Raw genomic sequence first — 26,370 nt, 5'->3', positions numbered from 1 at the left:
TATATCTTCACAGCATTTCCAAACTAAAAAGTCACATTGAAACAATAGATTAATAACATTTGAAACCTGCGTTTCTGTTTAATTTTGAATCATGATAATCATATCGGTTACTACCCTATATCTGTACACTTTGAAATCCCGCGACTTTTTCATACGTATCTTCCATCTTTCCATTTCACCCCCTTTGGATACATTGTTTTATAATATCCGCCTTCATTTTTTATACCTTCCTAAAATGTACCTGCTTGCTACCAAAAGAAGAGATCAACCAGTGATGTCACAGTTCACCCCTGCCGTCATCCATGCGTCTATACTATGTACCCTTATTATGCCTAAATCCATAGGAAGCGTTGGGTATCGTGTTTCGTTACGACATCAAAAAAAGAGGAAAAAAGAAAAAAAAAGAGAAAAAAGTGTACAAGAAAATGAATATGCTGAAAGTAGAAACTCCAATACGATGCAATGCCCAGCGCTTGCAATGCATTTGAAGCGTATACTAACTTAATACAGGTGCGTGCTGCAAAAGATTCTTCAATAAACTAATCAAGTGATTGGGTTCAAAAATGGACTGAGTAACAGCTCGTCAGCACTTGGTCGTTTAGTATGCTCAACTTCAAAAGTTGAAGCCAAAAATATCTTTGCATCGGAGCTAGCCTCATCTGGTACTGTAGGACTGATTCTTGCACCACCAATCTTGAAAATGGCCTGCAGTTGAGAGCAATCAGGGAATGGGTGAGTACCTGTCATCATTTCAATGACCAAGCAGCCAAGTGACCAAATATCAGCTTTGCGTGTGTAGGCGGTTTGTTTGACGACCTCAGGTGCCATCCAAAAGACAGAGCCTTGTAGAGAAGGTCGGTTCTTGTTGTTGCCAGGTCCATTGAGGAGATTTGATGCTTCAATCTTCTTCGAAATTCCAAAATCAGAGATTTTGATTCCACCCTTGTTGTCAACAAGGATGTTTGCCCCTTTAATATCTCTGTGGATAATATCTTTACCATGGAGATAAGCCAAGCCAGTAACGATTTGTCGCACAAAACTTCGAATTAAAGGCTCTCCCAATGCTCCATAGGAATTAAGCATGGTTTGAACAGAACCACCAGGGACATATTCGAGGAAAATGTTGAGATGGTTATCAGATGAGCTTGCTCCAAGGTACTGGACGATGTTGGGATGCTGGAGATCACGAAGGAAACTGATCTCGCGCTTCAAAGCGTCAATCATACTCTTTTTGCGAGCATCATTTTTGCTGTCTGTACTTGGCGAAGGTGTCTCGACTTGCTTGACCGCAAGAAGTTCACCAGTGACAGCATGCAAAGCCAGGAAAACACTACCAAAGGAACCTTGACCAATGAGTGCACCCTTCATCCATTTACTGTCGTCCCAAGAATCACCCTGCAGGAAACTCTCTAGTTCCTCATCTAATTCCTCTCCATCATTATTTAGAGCTTGGGTAATCTCTTTCAGAGAATCTCCAGCTTCTGTACTGCCGTCTTCAAAGTAGCTATCTCTCACGCTACTTGAATCGTCAGTAGTTACATTAACATTGGTAGTGTCAGATCCGCTGTCAGTCGCAAATGAGACATAAGATTTGCGATTTGGCTCGGTTGGCGATTCTTCTTGAACGATGTCAAGCAATGAGGAAGCCACCGAATCTCTAAATCGACTACTAGTTGCCCTTGAAAGATCCAATGGCCTTATTTTTGCTAACTGGCTATTGCCCATGAGCCAAGTATCGGCAATCGTTGGCATTGGAGGCGCATCAGCTACGCTCGAAGCAAAGCTCAAATTACTGGCAACGCTCAATCGACTGTTGACCTTACTAAGGCGAGTGGATCTCCGCAGTGAAAGCCTCGCAGTACGATCAATCTCTTCACGAGGATGGTCAGGGAAGTATGTCGTCAAATCTGACGTGATCAATTCACTTGGAGGCCTTTGTCCAAAGAAGTGGCGTAGACCACCACCTTTCTTGCTCGCCTTTTGTCTTGAGCTCTCCCTCATGTCAGCTGGCAATGGCCTTTCAAGATCCTTCGCCGCATTATATACGTTACGTTCTCTCTCGGTAATGGACAAGTTGGATCCAGTGGATTGAAACGAGGCAGGAGATAGTGGATGCTGAAGATTGTCATTCCAGGTTTCTCCGAGCATTTTCTGAACTTTGAGTTGACTTCGTTTGTTATCGGATGTTTCAATGGCGCGGTTATGAGTTGTTGTAGCCTCCTCCAACGCGATGCTAGCGGCTCGCTGTAGCTCGTCGTCGCCAGGCTCACCTGCGTGTATCTTTCGCAGGATAAGCCGGTTTCTTTCTGCCCTCTTTTGATCTTTGATGATACGCCAAAGTTCAGCTTCTGGCAATCGGCGACATTGGCTAGGATCCGGATCAACACCAGCAAGAACCCAGAAACAATAGTTCCGATCATGATCCTCACGGTAGCCGAATTTTCTCAGAGTCAATCGCATCACCTCGTCACAAGAGCTACAATCTGCAACCTTGACCACCTTTGTAACACCCTTAGAAGATATCACCCTGATGACATCTTGGTTTGTTGGCAATGAAGCCATAAGTGAGCCGTCAATGCTGGGATTGGCTCGAGTATGACCAATAGCTAGCCGAGCTATCTGTGGTTGTGTGGGATCAGACGGAGTGGTGGGACGTCTTCCGGAAATAGTTGCAGCGCTGCCTGGTATGCTAATGTTACTTGAACCATTGAAGTATCCTTGATTTTGGTCTCGCTTCATTTGTTCTGCGGGGCTCATAACACCATATCTTTGTTGTTGTCGTACGGGCCGAACTTCAGAGTTTGTTAATGGTGAGACAGGTCGCGAAACTGCTTTGCTAACATTCTCGGGGATCGCTGTAGCGGTATTGAATGTATCAAACTGCCTTGAGAATCTCTTATTGGTAGACGTAGACATGTTTCGACTTCCAGAGTTTGTGGGGCGAGGTGAACCAGAGGAAGATGGAGTGTGTGCAAAAGTATCCAAGGTCGCGAAAGAATCCTGTGATTGAATGGTCAATATCGATCCGCTGCAATGAGAAGCAAACGAATACTTACCCTGTTTCTTTTCTTCTGGTTGGCATACGCCTTCGTCCTGAGCTTCTTGATGCCCAAGAATAAACGAACGCGATCTCCTATCTTTTCAATACCCATTTCCTGAAGTACTGCTTTATCCATCTCCAAAAGATTCTCGCCATTTATATTATTTTTCTTGAATAACTTCTCATAGTCGCCACAGTTGATGCTCCTTAGCCAGTCGCCAACTTGATCCTCGTCCCATCTTTTCGCAGACTCTGGACCATCAACATCTGAAAACTCAGATTCTGTCGGACTCGCGAATGTTTGATTTGTGGCCAACATGGCGGGTGCTCTTCTACTCGATTGAGCAGTCGCTGTTTGTGAATTAGAAGGAAAGGAAGATGAGGACGGGCCCAGCGATGCGGGAAAGGGATTCTTTGAAGCTAGCATTGCCATTGCGTGGATATCATTAAATAGGCATGAAGGTGGTTGATTAAATATGCGAAATCGGTTTGGAAAAGCAGGAGCGAATTGGTAATGAAAGTGAATAAACTTGGCGAGATGATTATTTGCAAAAAGAAGTCAGAAGATCTGAGGTCCGACGAATGAATATAAAGATGAGATGGTAGTTGTTTGTTTGAAAGATTGAAGATCAAATGCTTCAAAGGGAGTGTCGATAGATTGGCGTGAGTTGAAGTGGTTTGGGTCGACTTCTTTTAGGTAGGTAGGTAGGTACTTTGTGTATGCGAATGAATGCTCAATTGCTCAACGATTGTCTTGCAAGATATGTCGTCCTTCTTGTACGGCCGATATAGATCTTCCAGGATCTATTTTAATAAGAGTTTATAGATATAACACCTGGTAAAGATCTATCGAAGATTCGTGGATTGTGGAGTTGGGGTGGGATAGAATTTAAAGAACAGACACTGAGAGGAAGGAGGTGGAGGCACTGGAGAGTTGAGTAATACAAGTACGTGCGAGCGTGCCCATGTGAGTGGGATTTGGGATTAGGGATTAGGGATTGGGCCAATCCGAGGTGGATTTGTTGTTGTGAATTAAGTTTTGAAGTGGAAGTGGAGAGGAGAGGAGAGGCTCAGAAGGTTTAGAGGGTTATCCAGGGAGCCAGGGAAGGCGTTGAGAGGATACTAGTGACTAAACGAGAAAGAGAAGAAAGAGAATAAATAGCATCAAAATAAAATGGTAGGAGAAATGGATGTGGATGTGGATATGGATATGGATATGGAAATAGAATTAATAACAATCGCAAATGCTATCATCTGCTGGATACTAGATCGGTATTATAGGTAGGGTAGACAGATAGATCAAGGTTTTTGTGAATAATGACCGACCGAATTCTTGGGTCTCTGTTTAATACCTCGATGCAAGTAAGGTCTGATTCAGGGTTCGACGCTGATTGAAGGGAGCGACGACTGGCTTCAGCACGAATCCACGAATCCACGATATACGAAGTTTTATTAAGCTATTTTCTGAGACAATTATGGACGCGGCTGCCAAAGTAAGCTATCACGCTATGTTTTGTATGAGTGGATCCGAGGGAAAAAGGGTAAAGAGGCGATGAGTGAGGATAGTCAGATCAATTCTGATTTGCCTTGGGATGAAGATGGAGGGAACAAGGATTAAAAAAATATGTACATGCTAAGGCAAAGAGAGGGAAAGGCGTAATCATAAGATTAACTCAATACGGTCAAGGGTCAAATGATTATGCATCTTGCAAGCCTTTTCCCAGAGAGAAAACTCTTATGATGCTGAGTGCTGGCTGGGTGGGTAGATGGTAGAGAGATAGCTGTTAGTTTTAGTTACAACTTGCCTTACCGAGCCGACCTACTTATTACTACTCATTACTCCCTAGCACTCTGTAGTAAGCCCATATGCGAGTTTGGAGAGTGCTATGCTGCTGCCATGCTACTGCTATCTGCAGTTCTGCTTTGGACTCTGCAACTAAAACCATTCTAGATCGCAGCAACTGATGGAGAAAGCATATCGACATAATCTAACTTTCCATATTGGTCAAAATGCGTCGAAAAGTACTAGGGATGCGATGCTTCTACTCGGCAAACATGTAGGATGACTCCCAAATGTTTCTCCGGAAACCAAAACCGATCCATCTAGATCATGTGAGGTGGGGATTGGATTTGTGTTTCTGTTCCTCATTACGAGCTGAAGACTCAAGACTCAAGAGAGAGACCTTCAGGCCAGAGGCTCTGGAGATAGATAGGGTCTGAGGATGGAGAAGGTGGCTTCATCCGAATTAATTCAGCTGTCGTTATCAATATTTCTAAATATCATAATAATCACAACTTTTCCCCACGCTTTGAGTTGATACACGGATGAATGAGGGATGATCCAGTGTTTGACAATTTTTGGTACAGTCTGTCTGTCTGTCTATTTGTCTGTATGTGCGTTTATCCCCATCTTGAGAGAAAAACAAGGAAAGACATAGCGGTCCCAAAGGCTGTACATGTACATACAGTATATCCTACCAGATTTCTACCTTATGCGCTGGCAACAAATTTTCATGCAACCGGTAGTCAGGTAGTCAGATCAATATAAAAAGTTGAATACTTTCATAAATCTTATTTGTCGAAATAAATCATTTGCCTCTTTGCCTCCTCTCTTCAAAATATCGCACAGTCTCAACTTTTTTGGTCGTCCTAGAGATGACCCTGATCTTCAACTTTCAATTGGTTCTGACATAGACTCACGGCGTTTGATAGTCGCTGATTATCTTTTACCTAGAGAGATATGAAACGTCCCAAAGTCGGTTGGTCAAAATAGCTTGTGCGCGCGAATGGTCGGGGGAGGCGTGGCTCCGGAAAATGGCATCATAAATCAGATAGCCTTAGGAATTTTAGCTGTCAGTGCCAAAGGGAAAAAGGTTTAAAAGAAAGTCGGAAAAATGCTACGGAGTAAAGCGTCGACTAGTATGGAAGAGTGATTTCAAAATTGGAGTTTAGTTCAAAGGTACGGGTCATCTGAATATTCCAGACTTTATATGTTCTCATTTACAGACTAATACTTCCCTATGCCATACCTACGTACATACCATTGTCGTAATAAGAACAATCAATTCGAACTTTGAGAGAACAGAAGAACTATTCGTAGGATCGTATCAACAGCATGAACCTGCCGATGAGCTCTCGCTAAGCAACCGTATGGTCACGGCTAGACCATGCATCACTTCAGTGGCGGCGACATCCTGCAACTAGGTACTCATTACAACAAGTTTATCTTTCCTTCGGCCTCCCACCGAAAGCTACCCACAGTTCTGTGTAATCCACAACTATATAAAGCTACTAGGAACATAATAATATATGCCCGGATAGTGAGTAGCATCGAGCCCAACATGAAAAAGGCCCACAAGTAATCGCCGAGTGATTAAACAATATTGATAAATAAATAAAGCTCTTTGACGGTGAGATTCTCTACTCGATTTGCCGCTGTCAATGGGCATGATAGAATAACCGGTACCATTCAGTTGATGATCTCAGTTGATGATTCTGTTTGATGTTTGAGAACTGGTCCAATGATCTAATCCTAATGACCGTAGATCAATTATGAAACTTCAAGGGTCGCGAAAGCATTGACAAAAAAATAGGAGGATATCTTTTGACCAATCAAATTATTCGCTAGACTATTAGTCTTTCAATCCGGACTTATTCGAAATTCTTGACTACCGAGAAAAGGAATCATGTCGTGAACACTTGTACATATGTACTACTTTCATGTACTATGTGATTTCTTGGAAAATCAAAGTTTACGTTGCTTTCAAAAGCCGCAAAAGATCCTTCCAGATTCAGATCCATAAAAAATTGATATTCGGTTTGTCTGTTTCAACTCCTCTTTCGCGTCGTCTTTTGTTTGTTTGACAAAGATTTTACGCATCGTCAGTCTCGCTGTCTTTCTTTCTTTTGGCCTGGGTCAGTAGTACAACACAAAGTATCATTTCCTTTTCCGCATGATCTACACTATATGTGAAGATATGAGCTCACCTGTTTGAGTTCATCTGAAGAAGAAATAAGATTCTCCTTATCAAAACTCGTTTCATGCATTCTTAATCTCTTTTTCTCAATGCTATCACTGTTGCCTCGATATTCCTTGTCTTTCGATCTTTCTTAGCCTACCATCTTTTCAAAAACCCTTTTCATTCCTACTGATCTAAACATAGTATTGGTAGCATGTGAAGCCCCCACAAATCAAAATATATTATAAACATTGTTTTCATATTTTGGCTCAGGGGTGGTGAAACCTCCGCCCCCATTTGACACCTTGACTTTCCAAGAGCCGGAGGCATTTTGCGACCTTGCCCATGGAAATATATCTTCAAGATGGCTGAACCATGATACACCGAAATATACTGTGCTTACAAACTCAATGCCCAGGCCAAGAGGTTTTCAAAGTTCTCCTGCTGACGTTTGACTTCGTATTCATGATTCCGCACAGATGGACAAAAATCGGCAACTCAAGAAGTGGACTGACTAGTGGGTTCCATACCAAGTCGTCCCGCCGATACAGATTACGATCATGCTTCACATTGGGATCTAGGACTACCCCAGTGGGATTAGTGGGAGGACCGGGAGAGGGTGTTTACTCTCTCCCGGAAACCTCGAGACAGTACGACAGATGCTAACGACCTCGGACAACGAGGTGTATAGCTACCAACACGTACCGGTACTACGAAGAGTGGTCGTAAGCTTCAGGAAATGTATCCAAATTTGACACACGAGATGAATCATGCTGTGGAATTCATATCTATTTCACGAGTACGGTGCTTCGGGGTGACATCAGAGAGTTCTCGCTTTGGTTTTAGATACACAGCCTTGTAGAAGTAGAGAAAAGCTGTGGGACTATAATAAGTACTGGCAATAGGAGAGCATAAAGTATCATTCTTATATGAAGAGTGAAGAAGGTAGTTGTGTCATTTATCATTGTCTAATTCTAACCAGACTTGGGTATAATTCTTCAGCCTGGAGGGAACTCCAAGTTGCATGTTGTAGAACTTCAAATTAGATGCTGCATATAGATACACCGCATTCAGGATGATGGAATGTTATTGCCCGCAGAATGGGAGCCCTCGTACCCTCACTTTGTACAAGGACGATACAGCTCCAAACATGCCGGAAGTCACAAGAAGTCGATTGCTATGTAGCCATGAGTCACGTGATGTTCATACGGCCTACTCTTAAGTCATCAAGTGCAATTCGAAGCTATGGCTTGCCAGCCTTGGACAGCGAATTACAGCCTTGGGCTCAACGACCATGAGGTAGCTCATATAACAACGACGGATGGCTCTCGACCCGTCAAGCGGCTACGTAGCCGCAAGAAATCTACAAGATCTCAATCTTAATGAGATTGCACTTCCCATATTTAATGTCGAAAAGGTACAACTTCAATTCTCTATAGCCTCCGACTTCGTAGCGGCGCAGGTTGCAAATAATGTCCTGGTTTTGGCACTTTCGAATGGCAGGATTCTCCGAATCGACTTGGACAATCCTGCAGATATAGATGGTGAGATTTTAAAATGTTTCTGTGTCTTCGACCAGCTAGTTGACTGTTAATCTAGATATTGATCTTCCTAAAAAGACATCGGAAGTTGGAGTGATACGGCGCATGTTTCTCGACCCAACAGCTTCACATTTGATCATATGCACTTCGCAAGGGGAGAACTATTACCTTCATACACAATCCAGGCAGCCCAGGCCTCTTTCACGACTACGAGGCGTGTCGATAGAATGTATTGCTTGGAATCCCTCGTTACCGACATCCTCGACCAGGGAAATACTCATTGGGACTTCGGATGGAATGATTTATGAAGGGTATATCGAAACAGCTACGGAATTTTACCGTAAAGAGGACAAATACCTAAAAGCACTTATGAGACTTCCAGATGGACCTGTTACCGGACTGTGGGTAGATCTCGTTACTGGTAGGCCTGACGCCAAAGAAGTTCGACGAGTAATGGTAGCTACACAAAGTCGGGTGCTTCACTTAATAGGCAAGATTGGCCGGGTGGCACATGAAGGAGGTGCATCAATATTTACACGGCTTTTCGAGACGGAACAACCCACAGTTCATGAGTTGTCTAGGATATCTACAACTGCAGCTTCTTCTCTTGTGGTGTCTCCAAACCATCCCGACTCTGCGTCTATGGAAAGTCTGACCCCAGATCGTACCTTTGCGTGGCTATCATCGCAAGGTGTATACTATGGTACATTAATGACCACACCAGCAACCTCGGATTTAGGTGCAAGATTGTTTACCGAGGCGAAATTGTTACCTAGATCTCAATTGCCAGCTTCAGAGAACTCGATGGGTCGCAAGAAGCCAGTTCCAGATTCAATCGATTCAATTGCGTTGACTCAATGGCATATTCTTCACCTGATCGGGGGACGTGTTGTTGCCGTCAATCGACTGGATGATAGAGTGATATTTGATCAAGTGGTCTTGGAACCTGGTCAACAGGCACTGGGACTGTTCGCTGACCAAGAGAAGAACACATTTTGGCTCTTCACTACACAAGAAATTTATGAAATCGTTGTCACAGACGAAGACAGAGATGTATGGAAAGTTATGCTGCAGACAGAACATTTTGATGCAGCCCTACGTTATGCTAAAGGGCCAGCTCAGAAGGATGCTGTTGCTACAGCATCTGGTGACTATCTCATTAGTAAAGGCTCATATCTTGAAGCTGCGGGGGTTTATGGAAAGAGTAGCAAACCATTTGAACAAGTTGCACTCACGTTCGTTGATAACGATCAGCAAGATGCCTTACGAAAGTATCTCCTTACAAAACTCACAACTTACAGAAAGGCCTCAATTATGCAACGCATCATGATTTCAAGTTGGCTTGTTGAGATTTTTATGTCAAAGCTTAACTCTCTTGACGATACGATCGTCACTAAGGCAGAGTTATCTGAGAATTTGAATCCTACAGAGACAAGAAATCAATTGGACACAATTCGAGCAGAATATCAGGATTTTGTCACAAAATACAAAAGTGACCTTGACAAGAAGACCACCTACGATATAATTAGCAGTCACGGCAGGGAAGATGAACTCCTTTTCTTTGCTAGTGCTGTAAACGACTACAACTACGTTCTCTCCTATTGGATTCAAAGGGAACGTTGGAAGGAGGCGTTGGATGTATTGAAGAAGCAGACAGCACCCGAAATATTTTACAGATACAGCAGTGGACTCATGACACATGTGGCCACTGATCTTGTAGATATTCTTATAAGACACTCGGACTTGAAGCCTCGGAATCTCATTCCTGCCTTACTGAACTACGACAAGTATTTTGAAGGGTCTGTCTCTCAAAACCAAGCCATTCGTTACCTTCTACATGTCATCAATCACCTAAACTCAACCGATGCTGCCGTACATAATACACTAATTTCAATTTATGCCTCTCATCCATCAAAGGATGAATCGGCTCTCCTTTCGTATCTCGAATCACAAGGTGATGAGCCAAGTTTTGATTCAGACTTTGCTCTTCGACTCTGCATTCAACACTCGCGAGTTCAATCGTGTGTACACATATATAGCACTATGGGGCAATATCTCCAAGCAGTGGAACTCGCTCTCGCACATTCAGAGATAGATCTCGCTTCACTCGTTGCCGATCGCCCTCTTTCAAATCCCCCATTACGCAAAAAATTGTGGCTCGCCGTGGCAAAGAAAGTAATTTCTCAGTCAAATGGCATTAAAACCGCCATTGAATTCCTCAAACGTTGTGATCTCCTCAAAATCGAAGATTTAATTCCCTTCTTTCCAGATTTCGTCGTCATAGATGATTTCAAAGAAGAAATATGCGCAGCGCTTGAGGATTATAGTCGTAATATCGATTCTCTCAAGAAAGAAATGGACGAATCATCTCAGACAGCTACCAATATTAAAATTGATATCGCCGCTCTCGATCAACGCTATGCGATTGTGGAACCGGGAGAAAAGTGCTACGTGTGTACCTTACCGTTGCTGAGCAGACAGTTCTTTGTATTTCCTTGTCAACATGCTTTTCACAGCGATTGTTTGGGCAAGAGAGTCATGGATCAGGTGGGAGTGGGTAGGGCAAAGAGGATCAGAGAAGTGCAGATGTCAATTAGTAAAGGTATGGTTATGGGTGCTAAGAGGGAAGCCCTGATTGCAGAGCTGGATGGTTTAGTAGCTAGTGCTTGGTAAGTCTTTTTTTTCCATGCTTGTGGCGGCTCTTGTCTTGCTAACTTAAGAAATAGTATCCTTTGCAGCGACTTTGCCATTAAACGAATTGATGAACCATTTGTTACGTCTGCGGATGATAAGAATGAGTGGGCATTATAGGTGGAAATGGCATCATATATACTTAATATGCTAGTTTATCTGAGTTTGTGCATTTGGGAGGAGTTTCTTTTGAGCTATTAAATGGATGTTTATTATGATGAAAATTTCTACCACCCTTTACACGGCTTTGAGTTTACCAAGACAACAATAGATTAAGTGAAGGGAACAATGTCAAATTGACCAGCCATCGCACCGATATATCCAGAGACGATACTAAAGCTTCTGCTTATTTGCCATAGCTCTTGATAACTCAATAATCGGACAAAGTTGTCGACTCAACGCTACCAATTCCATCCCCTCATCAAACACCATAACTTCCATACTCAATCTCCCATCTTTAATCTCTTTCGCCTGCGCTCTCATAAACAACCACTTCGATCCTCCTGGCGGCAACAATTTCTTAATCTCAATACTCGTCGCCAGAGAAGTAATCATCGCGGGAGCCCGGTACGACCCGGACTCTACATCCACATTCTTCGCAACACCCATTTCTCGCTCTCTCTTCTGTGCTAACCCCACTTGCACCGTTGCAGCCTGTCCTCCCGACGCTTTTTCCGGGTAAAAATTATCGAGGATGGGAAAGGAGATGTCGAGAAGGAAACTGAGGGTTTCGTTTGTGAAGCGCGTGAAGGGATGGGTGGGGGTAAGCCATTGATCGCGGAGACTGGGGGGTTGGGGGGAGAGGGGGACGAAAAATTTAGGATAGGAGTGCACCCGTCGGAGGGAGGAGGGGTGGTAGGGGGTTTGGTAGGAGATCCAGTGCGGAGAGGTGTTGGTGGTGAGGTCGGGGATGCATGCTGGAGGGGGTGAGGGGTGCAGGGTCTGGGGAACGGGGAAGGAATAGCCTTGGGTGTGGGAGAGGTTTGTGAGGCTAGGGGGAGGGAGGGTAGGTTAGTTTGGTTTAGCTTAGTGAAGGGAATGGAGAATGGAGAATGAGGGGGTGAAGGGAAGGAAGTTTACTTCATAAAACCCATCATGCATTCTTTCCCTTTTTGACTGATGGTTAAGAGGGTAGTGGAAGAGTATTTTCCGAGATGAATATCCTTGATACTTAGTGTAGCGATGGATGGAAAGAGTAGACGGAAAATTGCCATTGCATGCTTAATACATCGGGTTGATTGTATTCGCTGTGTGTTTCGGTGAAGTATTTTTGGACTGCTTGGTGCGTCATGAACATTACTAGGTCTCCAAAGATTCCTGGGGGCGGGGTTTGTGAGTTAGGATTGGGGTTGTGGAATACAAGATGGAGAACTTGGAGATAGGTTGCTTACGTGGACCGAAACTGAATGAGCTGGGTAGATCGAGCTCGTATTCTCCTTTTTTGATGAGTTTGATGTTTTAAGCTAGGACGTCGGAGAGAGAGGGTGTTGTTTCGATGGTGTCTTGCGCCATTTTGAGATAAATGGTGAAGAGGGAATGTTTATTTAGATATTTGATAAGGTATTAGAAAGATAATTCTTTGTCATTTAGGAATGATATCGGAGATCAGTCTTTTATTAGAAATCGTGTGTACAAGTACCGGTGAGTAGGTACCCACATTTACTGTGGATTCCAACTGTTTGATCGATATCTGTGAGCACAACAGATCCGAGGTACGTTCGAGGATTTCTCCAAGAGCTCATAGCTACAATGGTAGGGGAATCAATTTTACTTCTACTCAATGTTTTGAGTAGTCCGGACTGCAGCCGAAGGGTCGAAGGCGTTCAGTTCATAAATCTCATTGGGCTATTTTATTTGTATTGTATGGAATGAAACATTTCGCCTATCCTGAACATCAAATTCCATTCAAATGTTGGAGGCGCAAATCTAATGCTGTTCCTTCTTCCCCTGGGTCCTACGATAAACTAGCTGGGTCAAAGGGAGTGGCAGTGAAATTGAAATGAACAGCACTTTTTATAATTATACTTGCTGCATCCCCGTGTGGGCTAAATCCTAAACTTAGTAATAATGGTACGAGATACCTCACATGACGCATGGATCCTCTACTCAAGCACAAATAATACCACGCACACTCTCCACCATCTGTTCGACGCTTTTGGTATCCCGGCTATTAGTCTCGAGATCAAATTTGCTCAGTCCTCTCAGAGAACTAAGCTTGGTGCCCTCCAGAATTACTTTCAGGGACTTCTGGACCGGCTCATCGCTGTAAGGAGCATCAGGGAAACGTCGCGGTAGATCGAAGTACATCCTCAATCTCAAGTTCTGCAATCCTTCCAAGCGTTCCAACATCTCTAAACACTTTTTCCAATTTGAAAAGTCTAGTATTGAGCCAGGTAGGGTCGAACACTCGGTACTTGGACCCATCAATGCATTAATATCCATCTGTAGAGATTTTATCGATTTTAGTCTTGAGGGAATGACGGTCTGTGAAAGATAAAGTAATGTCTCGGGATTATTGATATCAAATGTGTTGCAGGAATACAAAATGGAAATTCCTTGGCTGTACACCTGGCGACACGTGAGAAGAATAGCGAGGCAAGAATCAGACTGTGTGTAGAATGGGGAGGGCCTTTTATTATAGTAGCGCATCCATTCATATGCCATGTAGTTTCGTCTTTGGACACTAGGAATGCAGGAGCGCGCAATATCGTATTGATAATTGGCTGCACGGTCGATATTATGAGGCTCCTTGCAACGAATGTGCCCTAGTCGACGACGACATTGGATGAGATGAAATGTGTTCCCGCCTAGAACTTCCAGGAGGATCTTCTCCAGAATCTCGGGTGGTAGTTGAAGGAGGCGTGCCGGTGTCGTTCTATCTCTCTTCCAAGTCGAAAATACATTCGCCAAGCCCCTCCTTCGTCCGGTGGGCTCAAGAGATAATTCTCTCTTTCTCCTCTCTTCCAAGGGCTTTGGTATATCTCTGATCTTCCTTTTGCAAGCTTTGGCCATATCTTTTCTTTGAGCTTTCTTAATTCGATTGCTACCACGTCGCTGGAAGCCACCCGCGCAGATAACAAAGCAGGTAATTGGGAAACAGACCACTCCTATCAGGACAAGAAGAGCGCATGAGAGAGAAGAGGATATGTTCTTGGACGTCATATTGAGCAGTTTGTAGCGGTGAGTAATTGGATTGGATTTGTGTTTCTGCCAATATTCAAGAGAAGTCAAGGTTGAAAGGTATTAACATTCGAAAAGCTGTGAAATTTCTTTCGAACACAGGACAATCACAATTACTTGTGTATTTTCGGTTTATTGAATGATCTGAATGTTTCGACTCGAAATAGGTTATAGAATAGAACGTATCCCACAAATTCCAAAGCCTCGTGGCCTGAATGTTGGGAATTCTGATATAGGTATGTTATATGGGAAGCCTTGAGACAGTTACTGAGCGAAATGATGTAGTGATATGAGGATGTGCATATTTAAAAGAACACAGCGACCCTAATGCCTGACGCAAGGCAGACTGATACGGGGCAAGTACTGGGTGTCCGATGTCAAATATATACATACCCAGCAGCTAGAAAAGAAACCAATAGGCAACGAATTCAACCACTTCTTGGCTCGTTTAACAAATCAAAAGCTGGCAGCGAATACATGGTTAGATACCCAGTATTAATCACGAAAGGTAGGCTGGGTAAAGGTTGTGCTGGTGGCTCACCAGGAGCAGGGGAGTTCGTAAATAAGGAGCAATTAAAGATTACTAGCCCTGGTCTTCTCGATAGCTACTTCCTCAGACTACTGAGGGCATATCGCGCGAGACTTATGCATGTCGCTGGACATCGCTGAGAGGGAGGAATTCTTTTGAATTGCATTTGCATTTTCCAGATATCGATGCGATGTTGTTAAGCTTTAAAAGATAACCTTGGAAAAGTGCCTAAATACCTTGTGATTTGGTCTGCGTCCTAGCTTTACTAGCTGGACCTCCAGGAAGTACGGTAGGTACCCATGGAGATGGGTGTGGCATAAAAGTAGACTATTGTGGCGGTGCACTGACCTCAGCCTTAAACTTTTCGAAGCCTGGAGCTCTCAGTCCTGTCTCAAAACCATAACAACCACATCCATCATAGAAATGGCCGAAGTCGAGATCACAAGTCCTCCAGCCATGGCGCCGGTGACTGAAGCTCCAGAAGAAACCTCTACAGCCCTTACCACCACAAACAATGAAGCAGGCGCACCCGCCGAGCGCAAAGTTAAGAAAATCATCCGTCGAAAAAAGCGTCCAGCGCGTCCCCAAGTCGATCCCTCGACGATGAAGAGCGAGCCTCCTCCACAAACTGGTACTATTTTCAATATCTGGTATAACAAATGGTCAGGAGGTGATCGGGAGGATAAATATCTTTCTAAGACAGCTGCTGCGGGACGTTGCAACATTGCGAATGATACTGGATACACCAAAGCCGACAAAGTGACAGGCAGTTACTTTTGTTTGTTCTTTGCAAGAGGAATCTGTCCAAAAGGTCAGGAATGTGAATATCTACATCGATTACCAGGAATTCATGATATGTTCAATCCAAACGTTGATGTATTTGGCCGCGATAAACACTCGGATTATAGAGACGATATGGGAGGTACAGGAAGTTTCATGAGGCAGAATAGGACGATCTATGTAGGAAGGATACATGCCAGTGATGACATTGAAGAGATTGTTGCGCGACATTTTGCAGAATGGGGTCAGGTTGAGAGAAGTAAGTTTTCTCTCTCAAATGAGGCAATGAATATATGCTAATATGTATTAGTCCGAGTTCTGAACACGAGAGGTGTCGCTTTTATCACATATTCGAATGAGGCTAATGCGCAGTTTGCGAAAGAGGCAATGGCACATCAATCTTTAGACCATAATGAAATCTTAAACGTACGCTGGGCAACGGCCGATCCGAATCCGATGGCGCAAGCACGAGAGGTACGGAGAATAGAGGAGCAAGCTGCGGAAGCTGTCCGAAGGGCATTACCTGCAGAGTTTGTGGCTGAGATAGAGGGCCGAGATCCGGAAGCACGAAAACGTAAGAGGATAGAAGGAGGTTTTGGATTAGCAGGCTATGAGGCGCCTGATGACGTCTATTTTGCTAGAGGTGCCAATGCGGCAAACCCGGCGGGTAGACAGGGACTTGAGTTAGAAGAGGAGCAAAGACTCATGCTCGAAGCGGATGCATACGAACAGACGGAACAGAAAGAAGAGAGTGGAGGTATATTTTCCAGTAGTACTTTGGCGGCACTAGAAAGTGCCAAGGGGTCAATTGCGACGAAACCAAAACCCACAGCATCTACAGGGCCATTAGTAGCTTATGATAGCGATAGTGATTAAATGGGGGATTAATGGAGTTTGGGAGTCGGTCAACTATCGTAGTATGGTCATGTATACTGTATAATATTCGGTCGCTTAGACGAGCCAAAATTATAGGAGCGTTGTCTCAGCTTTGAACGCAGAAGCCATAGGGGAATAAAATGGACAAAGTATACCAGTGTCTCATAATTGATTGTATTCTCATGATGTCATTATATAACTATCAGCTATTGAAAATTCTCGAATACAACATTTCATGCCTTCCAATCCATAGATCCATGACTGGTACACATTGACCCGCATCCTCAACCTTGGTATTCCACTCCCTCTCAATAACTTCTTTGATTCCTATTTGCACCTCCTCGCTCGCCAAGACCTTCTGGGCATGATAGGGCCCAAACATACTCGCTCTCACCGCAGCCGAAAGCAGTGCTTTCACATGACTTAACATAAATACATAGGCTGTTTGTTCTAGACTCATTCCCACAGTTGATGCAATGGCGCCAAACAAAGGAGCAAGATGAGCTGATACGGGCGGTATCTCTCCAGACGTAGTTCTAGGTACGGAAGATATAGATTTTAGCAGCATGGAGAATTCCTTCAATGTATCAATTCCATCGACAGCAGTGGAAGTAGTCATTTCTGTAGACAAAGCAGCAGAAAATGATCGGTCCCAGATAGATAATAAAGCTCTTCCCTGCGCAATCGAAGCACGTCTTCCCACAGTACACATGATCGATGCATCTTGAGCATCATCTAGATCAACCAAATCTCCAGGGTTCCGATGCGCAGCGAGTACGAAGGGAAGAGTGGTAGATGCATAAGAAGACAGCGAGAAGGTTAAGAAATCTGGGAATGATGATCTGGGTTTTGTGTGCGCGAGGTAGGATTCTAAACCACTGCTGAAGGCGAATGAACCGAGCGGGAGGGCGGAATCGGAGAGGAGGAGAAGGAAATGGTTGGACTGGGGAGAGAAAACTAGGGGCTGGTTAGAAAGCCTTTCATCCAAAGAGATGAGTATGTTCTCACCATTGTTGATAGCAACAGGGTCTTTATCTTTCAATAATGGAGAGGATATAGCTCGATCGGCTAATCGGGCTTTTGCGGCTGCTAGTTTTCTCTCCAGTTCCTGAATCTCATCCTTTATATCCCGAGATTCATTCCTTGTATCCTGAGACCTATTCTCTATATCCAGAGACTCCACTTGAAAACTCATTGGGATATCATTCCACTAGATAACATGTGAGGGTTGAAGTGCGTGCCGGTAACCATGGATATCAATTCGACAAATCAGATGTGGCTTTAAGCATATTTTAAAGTGTGGCTGTGGCGGTGACTAGGCTATAAATCCAACGGATCCAACCATTTTCAATGTTTCATCTCTCGAACGACTTTCGAAATTAATTCAAGGGAGCACTTCTAGGATCTGACCGATTTCGATTATTGGTCGAAATTAATGGTAAAGCTTGGTTATGTCTCACTCATGATAAGCAACCCCCAATGAAACCTCATGCACACTCGCAGATTTTCATCTATTCTTGGCCCCCGTTTCCTGCTCATATGGGAACCGGTGAGGCTAAATTTCTTATTCATGATATCCGTAGGGCTCGGCTTACCCAGAACACATCTGTCAATTCCAGGGTGCATTGATACATGGATCTGATCTTATATGTATTTTTGGATGGTGGCCCAGCACGATTCCTCCCATGTTTCGGAAGTTTTGATGAGTATCGGATCCTCTCGCTGGGGCATCCTCAAAAGCATTCCAGAAGTTCTTTGGCTTCCGTTCAAGCTATTGATGTTAGGCCCTGATGTTGTTTACTGTTGAGGTTTGAACCTGAAATGTGCTACAGCATGAATCACATGCATATTCGTCAAATATGGGTGTGTTGTCTACCTATCCAACACGTACGACGTTGTGAGTGCAACGTCTTTGTTTCTCGGGTGTATATCTGCCAAGGCAGCACCCGTCGAATTCGGAGCATTTACCCAATTTGAGAAGGCCGTCAAAATTCATTATACTTGAATTAGAGTCACACATGCACATCTTCATACTTCTAAGCGCTCAAACCAATTACACTGCAGCAAGATTCAATTCATGACTTGATATTGGACATCAATCTTGTGGATAGTTTATCGATTTTGGTATAGTTCATGAAACACTGTGCCGCAATCCTTCACTAAGGCTCTTGCTCGCCGCACAGGCTGTGTTCATGGAGGCGGGGTTCTCCCTATGAAATTCTTACCTTCCCTATGTTACTTAGATCTCTTCCTCAGCGATATGGCAATCCCTGGTCTCAGCCTAATGATCTTGACTCATTTCCCTGCTAAACACTGTGGACTTGACTATATAATATACAGTGTACTCGACCAAATGGCCCTTTCTCAACCAATTCATATCTAAACATCCTAATACTCTAATATAATTAGCACCCTACACACAAGCCAACATGATTGTCACTTTAGCACTCCGAGTTCTTCAGGTACGCTTCTCTTCGGAATTTATGTTCCTGAATCTGTTCTGCTAACTCCAGCTAGATGTTGTTCGCTGCCGTTGTTCTAGCCTTGTCTGCGATTTTGATCAAAGGTTATGGTCCAGGTCATTCCTGGTCTCTCATCTCCTACGGATCATTCTGTGGCGGAGCAGCGATCATCATCGCAGCAATTGGTGTGGCAGCTTGTTTTGTTGAAGCTCTACAGGGAGTGATAATGCTCGTTCTCGATGGAGTTGCATCATTCTTTCTCCTCGCTGGTGGAATTGTAAGTCACTTGGCATTACATTGGCTGTTGAATTTTGACTAATTGGCCTCTACGTAGGCATATGCCACAACGATCAAGGTCGGCAGCTGCAGTGATTTTGATGGTTACGTCAATCTTCACAACAATCCATTCGGCTTCAGTCTCTACAAATATCCAAGAGGACTTACTATCCAGAAAGCCATAGATGATGCTACGGGTAGATGTCGAGAAACTCAAGCGAGCACAGCGTTTCTTTGGTTTACAGCGGCATGTTTTGTTGGAACGACTGCTCTTCACTTCTTGAGCAGGAAACGTGGCGGTGGTGCTGCGAGCTACCCTTAGAATTTCCGAGGTGAAACATGCGATGCGGATGTAGGACTGTGATGGACTTTAATGACGGTTATAAAACAATGGGAACAGTGATATCATTGGCGTTTGGCTGAAATTCAAGTTTGGGTGTGGGTTTCTATGATTGGTTATACAAGAATCTTTTTCGGTTCTTTGGTTTGATGAGAGATAATCCTGTCTTCGCTAGAAACAGGCACTATACCTGTTACAAATACATTCTTCAAGGCTCAATTCATTCTTGAAGTACACGACTTCATTGGATCTCTTTGTCTGGTGGTTTGTAGCCGATAGAATACAACATCCATCCTTCTCCGATGGCCATACATACATAAATAATCGCATGAAAGACATCAACTCTCCTGAAATAAAAGTTCGTAACAAAACCAACCTAAAGTTTCAAGCGTCTCGCGGTATTCATCTACTTTCATTAAGATTGTAACCCGGCTCAGCCTCCTCAACTTCTGTCATTCTAATGCGGTACCCTGATTTCCAGGAAGCTCCGCTGCCTAATATTGGCCTACTTGGTCATGATTCCGCCAAACGGGCATCCAAATTCTATTGCATCTGACAGAGTTTCGGATAAAGATATCATTTGCTTCACGCTACATTAGTACTTGAGTCAAGTCTGCATAAGCATATAAGTAGCACCATCCCATCCAGTCATAGTAATTGTCTAGATATAAAATATAGAAGATTCAAAAATTGTGGTCTATCCACAGCTCCCTGGTGTTGTGATGGGCTATCGAGAGTAGGTCTTGCGTTGTGGCACTGCCCGCAATGGGTGGTTCGGGTGATACAACTGGGTCATATTGGGTTGAGTAATCCAAAATGGTGACCCATAATTGTATGGTTTGGGTTGAAGAGTTCTGTAAGTGAAATAGGTTGCTGCATGGTTGGATGCTTTGTGGAGAAACCTATAAAAGTCCAATATCGAGCCTTAATTTCAAGCCTCACAATCGATTCTTAAGCCCATTTGAGATTCAGATTTCCTGAGTGATTTATTATAGTTAACTATAGGTATCAATAGGCAATTTTGATTCAAGTGACGGGTCGTGCCCTAGGTGACCCGATTGACTTCTTTTGAACTAACGGTCTGGGTTGGGTTTAGTAAAAGGAAGTACGAAACCGACCCATTGCGGCAAAATAGCCGCTGCCTGTGTAACAAGAAACCGCGCCAAATCTGAGGCTCGATGGGAGACTCAGATATAGTACTTTATATGGATTTTTAAACTCAAAACTTTTTTTGAATCTTTTAAATCTTTTATGTTGTTGGAACACGTGACTGAGAACGTGTATATAGCTTAGCAATGCCCCTTCGTACGAAGGGGCAGACATGAATTATAATACTATTGAACCCAATACACCCCCTTACTATAAGTCAACCCAACATATATTACTCAAATTATTCAAATCACTCAGATCACTCAAATCACTTCAATCACTTCAATCATTCAAATTATCATTAAAAAACTTAATTGATGAATTTAAGATTCCAAAAAAAATTGAGTTAGAAAATCCATATGAAGTACTATACTCGGAGTCCTATATAATAACCCTGATCAATTTAAGTACATGAAGTGATATTGTTGTCCAATCACTACATGTGATTAATAACTTGTTGTAAAAGTTGATGCTCCGTTCTTTTTTGTCATTTGACCATATTCATACCGGCCAGGACCTGTTAATTTTGTGTTATAGGCGCTTAGGGCTAGTCTCGAGGTGATCGTAACGTAAATTTTTCGATTGGGCTCGATTTAGGAAAAGAATTTAAACTTCCAAGTCCCCGTTGCTATCGTAGAAAGTTGCCGCACTTGTACTTTACCTCCAGAACAGTCATAAAATTCGCACTCGACCTACATTCATTCCTATAAACCATTTCGAAGATGTCTTCAAACAACATTCGTAGCGGAAGACAACAGACGAGTGATACCTCCGGCAATCGGAATAAACCGAAGAGCACAGAAGACAAAAATGTACCTATAACTAGAAAAAGAACCGAAAGTCCTCGCGGTGGCAAGGAAAAGGTAAATCTCCCAACTCGCAAGGGGTCAGCTTCTAAGCGATTGGCACCGTCCTCAGAGACAATAGCCAGTCAAGCGGTCATACTGCTAGGTAGTAATACCGGTGTAGTAACGGTAGGAAGGACAAGAACTCCCCCTAACGTCCTCGAAATATACGGTACGCTAGGGCAGGTTGTAGTAAATCGACTCTATTGTTCGATGCTCGAATACAATAGCCGACACTGTAAACCTGCTGCCTTAAGTTTCGTTCCAAAACAACCAAGAACTTTTGATTTACATTGTGATAAAACTATAGCATCAGAGGTACGTCGAGAAATATTGCCTCGGGGCTCGGAGCTTGAGTGTTTTGTGATCAAAGAAATCGAAGGTTTAGGGCTCAAAGATAATCATTATACTTTCCAGCTTGAGGAACAAAGCTCTACTGTGAAGCTTCCCAGAGTCTTGGAGCTGAGCCAAAGCAAAAGGGACGAACTAGGAAGGGCTACTGTTAATCAACTGATTTGGCTTTCCAAGCAACCTAAAATTATTTATCTGATGGATTACTTTTCCATAAATGGGAGAGAATTTGATCCAAACACATACAAAAAGCAAGTGAAGAAGAATGGATGCCGGATCGTTGAATCGTATGGGATCGAGAGTGGGTATATCTCAAAGGATACAGCTTCAGACGACCTTGTTACCGCTTTCAGGAGTATTTTACCATCGGAGTCTGAAACGCTGATATTAGATTGCTCCCTTGCCATCGTACTTGCGTTTGTCTTGGCTTATAATCAGGTTCTAGGACCCAAGAAACTATGGAGTTTGCTCCATGAATCTGACTCCCGGAAGTCACCAAAGCAACGCATCCGGATTACTTTCGATTCTGTTGATTTTATGACCTGGACGCAATGCAATTACATACGATCTTCTACTTGGAAGTGGAACGTGGGAGATCTGGTCTACATTCAAGGCCCACGTTATGGTTTCGCTTTCAAGCCTACTTCTGTTTCTAATGGCTTCAATGCATTGGTATCTAACACCGCACCTTTAAGATTTAGATCATTTAGATCATATGGACAGATGGATATGGATAAATCTCTGGAGGAGTACAGAGACGCCATGATGAAAGCCTTCAAAAAGCCTCTCTCACATCGAGATATCTCTGACATATGGCACAATCTGCAAGAACATCCTACAGACCTTTGCGGCGCAGGAAAATCGCCCATTACATGGAATGAAGTATGGGTTTCTTTAGAGGGTGCTTATCGAAAAGGTATTTTAGAGGAAGCAGTAGATGCAGCCCTAAAAGCATGTAATATAGGGGGCCATACGCCAAAGCGAAATTCTACGCCTGAAATTCTGGTCCCACCGCAATATTGCGAGCAATACGTTGGGTTGACTACAGTACAGCGAATGTATCCTGACAATGTTTTATTTAAATGAACTGTCGAAGTATATGCAGAAGGAAGGAAGAGGCCAATTGGTACGCAGTTGCAGAGAGTGATTGACATCAGGTCAAATATGATAAGAGGTCAGGAACATAGGCGAAGAAGATATGTAATAGCTGCAACGTAGAATGTTCATTACTGCAAACAGTCCAATAGTGCCTTTAAAAAGGGAAGACCTTAGTTACGATGAAGATAGTGGAACAGCACCGGGGACACTTGAAGTAGTACCAATGTAATCCTGCAAGCATGTTAACATTATAATCTCTCTATTGCAAGAGAGTCTTACTTGAACGCTCGAGGCATTTCCTGGCAGCTCCACTAAATCTTCGAATTGCCCAAGCATGGTAGCAAAATTGAATGCATATGGACTACTGGAAAACCAGCCCCGAAGGTCAACAATTGAATGGAGAGACACCTTCACCCCTGAAATTTTTCGTTACTATCCTTTAATAAGAAGCAACCTACATTTGTCCAACTTCATCTGACAGCGTGCCAGACTTGTTCGTGATCTCGGTGCCAAAGCTTGTAGCTTTCAGACTATTTGAGAAGACAGGCTTAATTTCAATCTGCAAGGAGAATGGTGCTTTAGCTACTGGCTGTTCAACCAAGAAGACAAAGGTGAATTCTCGAGGGAGCCCAGTGCACTGCTGTTCGTTCTCTTCAAGCGACCAAACAAGTTTGCTGCTCTGCATTCCTTCAGCAGATCGAGTTGAGCCCTGTATCTTTAACATGTTACCGATGACTTTTGATCTATCGTATTCAGTGGATGGTGTGACCGTTGCAGTCGCTGGCGTAGAGACCCCTAGTGTTGCACCTGAACGCAGGTTAGAAACGGTTCTTGGATGGCCAAATTCAGATATCTCAATAGTTTAGGCTGCAACTAAACTATACCGGCTTATTCATTATTCAGTTTATCACCGAGCCTGTCTAAAGAGGTTCGTGGCGTTTCGAATCTGAACTGCAATCTGCACTACTGCAAACTGCGATTTAAGCATGAGCATCTCTCACTGCTCGACCAAATTCATGTGGTCCTGATGTCATCAAAGTATAGTTTCACCACTAACCCAAGGAAAAAGTCCAATGCAAGTTCTCCGTCGAATATCGGCCAAAAGCAATATGTGGAGCAAATTTGATAATCCTCAGCGGTTGATTTGTAGTCTTCTCCCCGATATTCTTAAAAGCTTGGATGCAAATCTGTGCTCTTTTAAATCTATACTCAACCGAGTGCATGGGATGAAAAACAAACGTAATGGCTACAAAGGTAACATTGTGTGGCGGAGCTCCGTAGAGACTCAATCGTTTCTCCGCATCGTAGATTCCATGATGAAGGCGTGTGAGACTAGCAGACACGAATGCCTCCTCATGATGGTATTCATGCTCAAGCAGAGATTTCTGAAAAACTTGGTAGCGGTGGTCAGGCAAATCAGGGTTGGCTTTTTGTTGGTGTTTGATGGCTACGGGATTGCCGTATGGGGAAGGCATCCCCGAAGAAGCATTTTCAGAGTTCTGAGGCATTGTGTTGAAATGAAGCAAAAGCGTGAGAGAGTGGAGATTCAAATTCAATATAGGATGATCTGGGGAATGACCTGAAGTTTAATGTTGTGAATTCTCGAGCTAGCATGTGAAGTAACAAGTACCCTATATATTTGGCCCAGATGGCGTGTAACCAATAGACAGAGTACATACCTAGTCTGCTTAGCTGTGTGATGTACGTTGCTTTCCATCCAGGGGCAAGCACCTGTAGGTTCCGATAACCTTGCACAAACATGGTAAACTCTGTATTTTCTCGGCCAATATAGTGAGTGGTCCATTAAGTACCATCATTTACTGAAAGCAAGCACCACCGGGGCTTTCAATCGCCCGGACTGGACATCAACTTCGAAAGGTCTCCCATTTCCTGAACACAATCGAAACTTTCAAATTGTTTAAAAGATTGGATCCGCCTCGAACATTGAATTATTTCAGATATTGAAACATCTTATCTGAAGGTCTATGCAGTTCGATCACCCGAACACTGTTAAATGTTTGAGGCCGTGGCTTTTGGAGTAGCTGATATCGAAATCAGTATTTCGGTTTGGAGAAGCATGCAATTGAGATGTTAGACAACAATTTTGTGATACTCGAGAGAAGCCTCTAGTCACCTTTACGTCGAACGAAAACCATAGATGATGATGAAAAGATATAGATAGTGTAGATAATTTTAAAAGCATAGATTTCTGAATTACATTAGTTGGATATCGATGTGAGAAAAAAGAGTATCTCATGTCAGTGATGTGATTTTTTTGCTCATTTCACCAATATTACAGCACAGCATAATCAGAACCTCGGAGTCCGGCAAATTCCACCGAGCAACTTCAAAGCTATCAACACCACGAAATTGAAGTTCAGATATCTACACCAATAAATTTCATTATTTTGCAATGTCTTCCTCTGCGCCCCTCGAAATAGCATCTACAATCCAGAGTGCCTCAATAAAGCGAGATCCATCTCCCAACCATGACATAAATCCCACTACTGCTGCCTCCAGCAAAGAGCCCGTAACTGTTCATCCAGACTACGCATTCGATGACAAAGATAGTATCGATGGCGAGGAAGAAATAGAAGATATTCCCTATGATGTTATAAGACCATTACCACGGCGTGCGAGTTTCCCACCAATACCCGATTTGCGATTTGAGCAGAGTTATCTAGCTAGTATTGCACATGCGGATTCATATTGGAAGATTGCTTTCATAACGATTAGAGATCAAGTATGTTTTTTCTTTCTCAATAGCTATCTATTCTTCATTTTAAAAATGCGGAATACGCAGACTAATTCTTATGCCTAGCTATGCATGCCACTCATTCAGGGTGTTGCTGTGACCCTCCTCTGGGCTGGCTGGAAGCACTGGAACAAGAATGCCAAACTTAGTGGCAACAGTGCCGGCGCCCGAGTCCGTCGATGGTGGTACACGGTTAACAACTGGCCGATCAAGGAGAAGATAGCAGAGATCGGAAAGAATGCGAAATTGGCGGCGGAATTGGGGGATGTGAGTCCCCTCGCAATGCTTTATTAATTTTTCGTTGCTGATGGATTTGGGCAGTATTATAAGACTCAAGCTTCTGCAGGAGATTGAGCTGATGAATCATGAGCGAGGTGTTTTGAGAACAGGAACTGGTATTTGCATGGACGGCGTTTGGGGCAATCCATTGAAGAATGCTGGTCTAAATATTAAGGTCTTCAAGTAGATGGAACTACACATTGTGAGATTGCATTTGAT

General features: G+C 43.4%; 10 protein-coding genes across 10 annotated transcripts; 5 read left to right on the top strand and 5 right to left on the bottom strand.

Annotated features, from left to right (window-relative positions):
- Positions 1–543: 543 nt before the first annotated feature.
- On the bottom strand, positions 544–3,473 carry EAE97_000244 (uncharacterized protein; the record flags this gene model as incomplete). Its single annotated transcript, XM_038870754.1, has 2 exons — positions 544–3,000; positions 3,057–3,473. 2 exons carry the CDS (start codon positions 3,471–3,473, stop codon positions 544–546), a joined length of 2,874 nt encoding a protein of 957 aa, XP_038738115.1.
- A 4,847-nt stretch (positions 3,474–8,320) lies between these two features.
- On the top strand, positions 8,321–11,351 carry EAE97_000243 (uncharacterized protein; the record flags this gene model as incomplete). Its single annotated transcript, XM_038870753.1, has 3 exons — positions 8,321–8,543; positions 8,599–11,209; positions 11,267–11,351. 3 exons carry the CDS (start codon positions 8,321–8,323, stop codon positions 11,349–11,351), a joined length of 2,919 nt encoding a protein of 972 aa, XP_038738114.1.
- A 213-nt stretch (positions 11,352–11,564) lies between these two features.
- Positions 11,565–12,743, bottom strand: EAE97_000242 (uncharacterized protein; the record flags this gene model as incomplete). The annotated part of the gene is made up of 4 exons (XM_038870752.1): positions 11,565–12,222; positions 12,312–12,548; positions 12,623–12,642; positions 12,702–12,743. The coding sequence occupies 4 exons, from the start codon at positions 12,741–12,743 to the stop codon at positions 11,565–11,567; spliced, it is 957 nt and encodes a 318-aa protein (XP_038738113.1).
- Positions 12,744–13,337: 594 nt separating this feature from the next.
- EAE97_000241 (uncharacterized protein) lies at positions 13,338–14,393 on the bottom strand (the record flags this gene model as incomplete). Its single annotated transcript, XM_038870751.1, has 1 exon — positions 13,338–14,393. The coding sequence occupies one exon, from the start codon at positions 14,391–14,393 to the stop codon at positions 13,338–13,340; it is 1,056 nt and encodes a 351-aa protein (XP_038738112.1).
- A 970-nt stretch (positions 14,394–15,363) lies between these two features.
- On the top strand, positions 15,364–16,596 carry EAE97_000240 (uncharacterized protein; the record flags this gene model as incomplete). The annotated part of the gene is made up of 2 exons (XM_038870750.1): positions 15,364–15,979; positions 16,031–16,596. 2 exons carry the CDS (start codon positions 15,364–15,366, stop codon positions 16,594–16,596), a joined length of 1,182 nt encoding a protein of 393 aa, XP_038738111.1.
- Positions 16,597–16,798: 202 nt separating this feature from the next.
- On the bottom strand, positions 16,799–17,791 carry EAE97_000239 (uncharacterized protein; the record flags this gene model as incomplete). The annotated part of the gene is made up of 2 exons (XM_038870749.1): positions 16,799–17,553; positions 17,605–17,791. 2 exons carry the CDS (start codon positions 17,789–17,791, stop codon positions 16,799–16,801), a joined length of 942 nt encoding a protein of 313 aa, XP_038738110.1.
- Positions 17,792–19,025: 1,234 nt separating this feature from the next.
- Positions 19,026–19,656, top strand: EAE97_000238 (uncharacterized protein; the record flags this gene model as incomplete). Its single annotated transcript, XM_038870748.1, has 3 exons — positions 19,026–19,058; positions 19,114–19,335; positions 19,393–19,656. 3 exons carry the CDS (start codon positions 19,026–19,028, stop codon positions 19,654–19,656), a joined length of 519 nt encoding a protein of 172 aa, XP_038738109.1.
- A 1,889-nt stretch (positions 19,657–21,545) lies between these two features.
- Positions 21,546–23,105, top strand: EAE97_000237 (uncharacterized protein; the record flags this gene model as incomplete). The annotated part of the gene is made up of 1 exon (XM_038870747.1): positions 21,546–23,105. One exon carries the CDS (start codon positions 21,546–21,548, stop codon positions 23,103–23,105), a length of 1,560 nt encoding a protein of 519 aa, XP_038738108.1.
- Positions 22,776–25,347, bottom strand: EAE97_000236 (uncharacterized protein). Its single transcript, XM_038870746.1, has 5 exons — positions 25,252–25,347; positions 24,175–25,194; positions 23,587–23,924; positions 23,397–23,525; positions 22,776–23,348 (listed from the first exon to the last, which is right to left on the bottom strand). The coding sequence occupies exons 2-5, from the start codon at positions 24,623–24,625 to the stop codon at positions 23,292–23,294; spliced, it is 975 nt and encodes a 324-aa protein (XP_038738107.1). The 5' UTR covers positions 24,626–25,194; positions 25,252–25,347; the 3' UTR covers positions 22,776–23,291.
- A 183-nt stretch (positions 25,348–25,530) lies between these two features.
- On the top strand, positions 25,531–26,226 carry EAE97_000235 (uncharacterized protein; the record flags this gene model as incomplete). The annotated part of the gene is made up of 3 exons (XM_038870745.1): positions 25,531–25,860; positions 25,939–26,139; positions 26,194–26,226. The coding sequence occupies 3 exons, from the start codon at positions 25,531–25,533 to the stop codon at positions 26,224–26,226; spliced, it is 564 nt and encodes a 187-aa protein (XP_038738106.1).
- Positions 26,227–26,370: the final 144 nt, after the last annotated feature.

This window comes from Botrytis byssoidea (genome assembly GCF_014898295.1).
Source record: "Botrytis byssoidea strain MUCL 94 chromosome Unknown BBYS_001, whole genome shotgun sequence".
Lineage (NCBI taxonomy): Eukaryota > Fungi > Ascomycota > Leotiomycetes > Helotiales > Sclerotiniaceae > Botrytis > Botrytis byssoidea.
The sequence above is the reverse complement of the archived record's forward strand: the minus strand, read 5'-3'. Positions and strand labels throughout refer to the sequence as shown.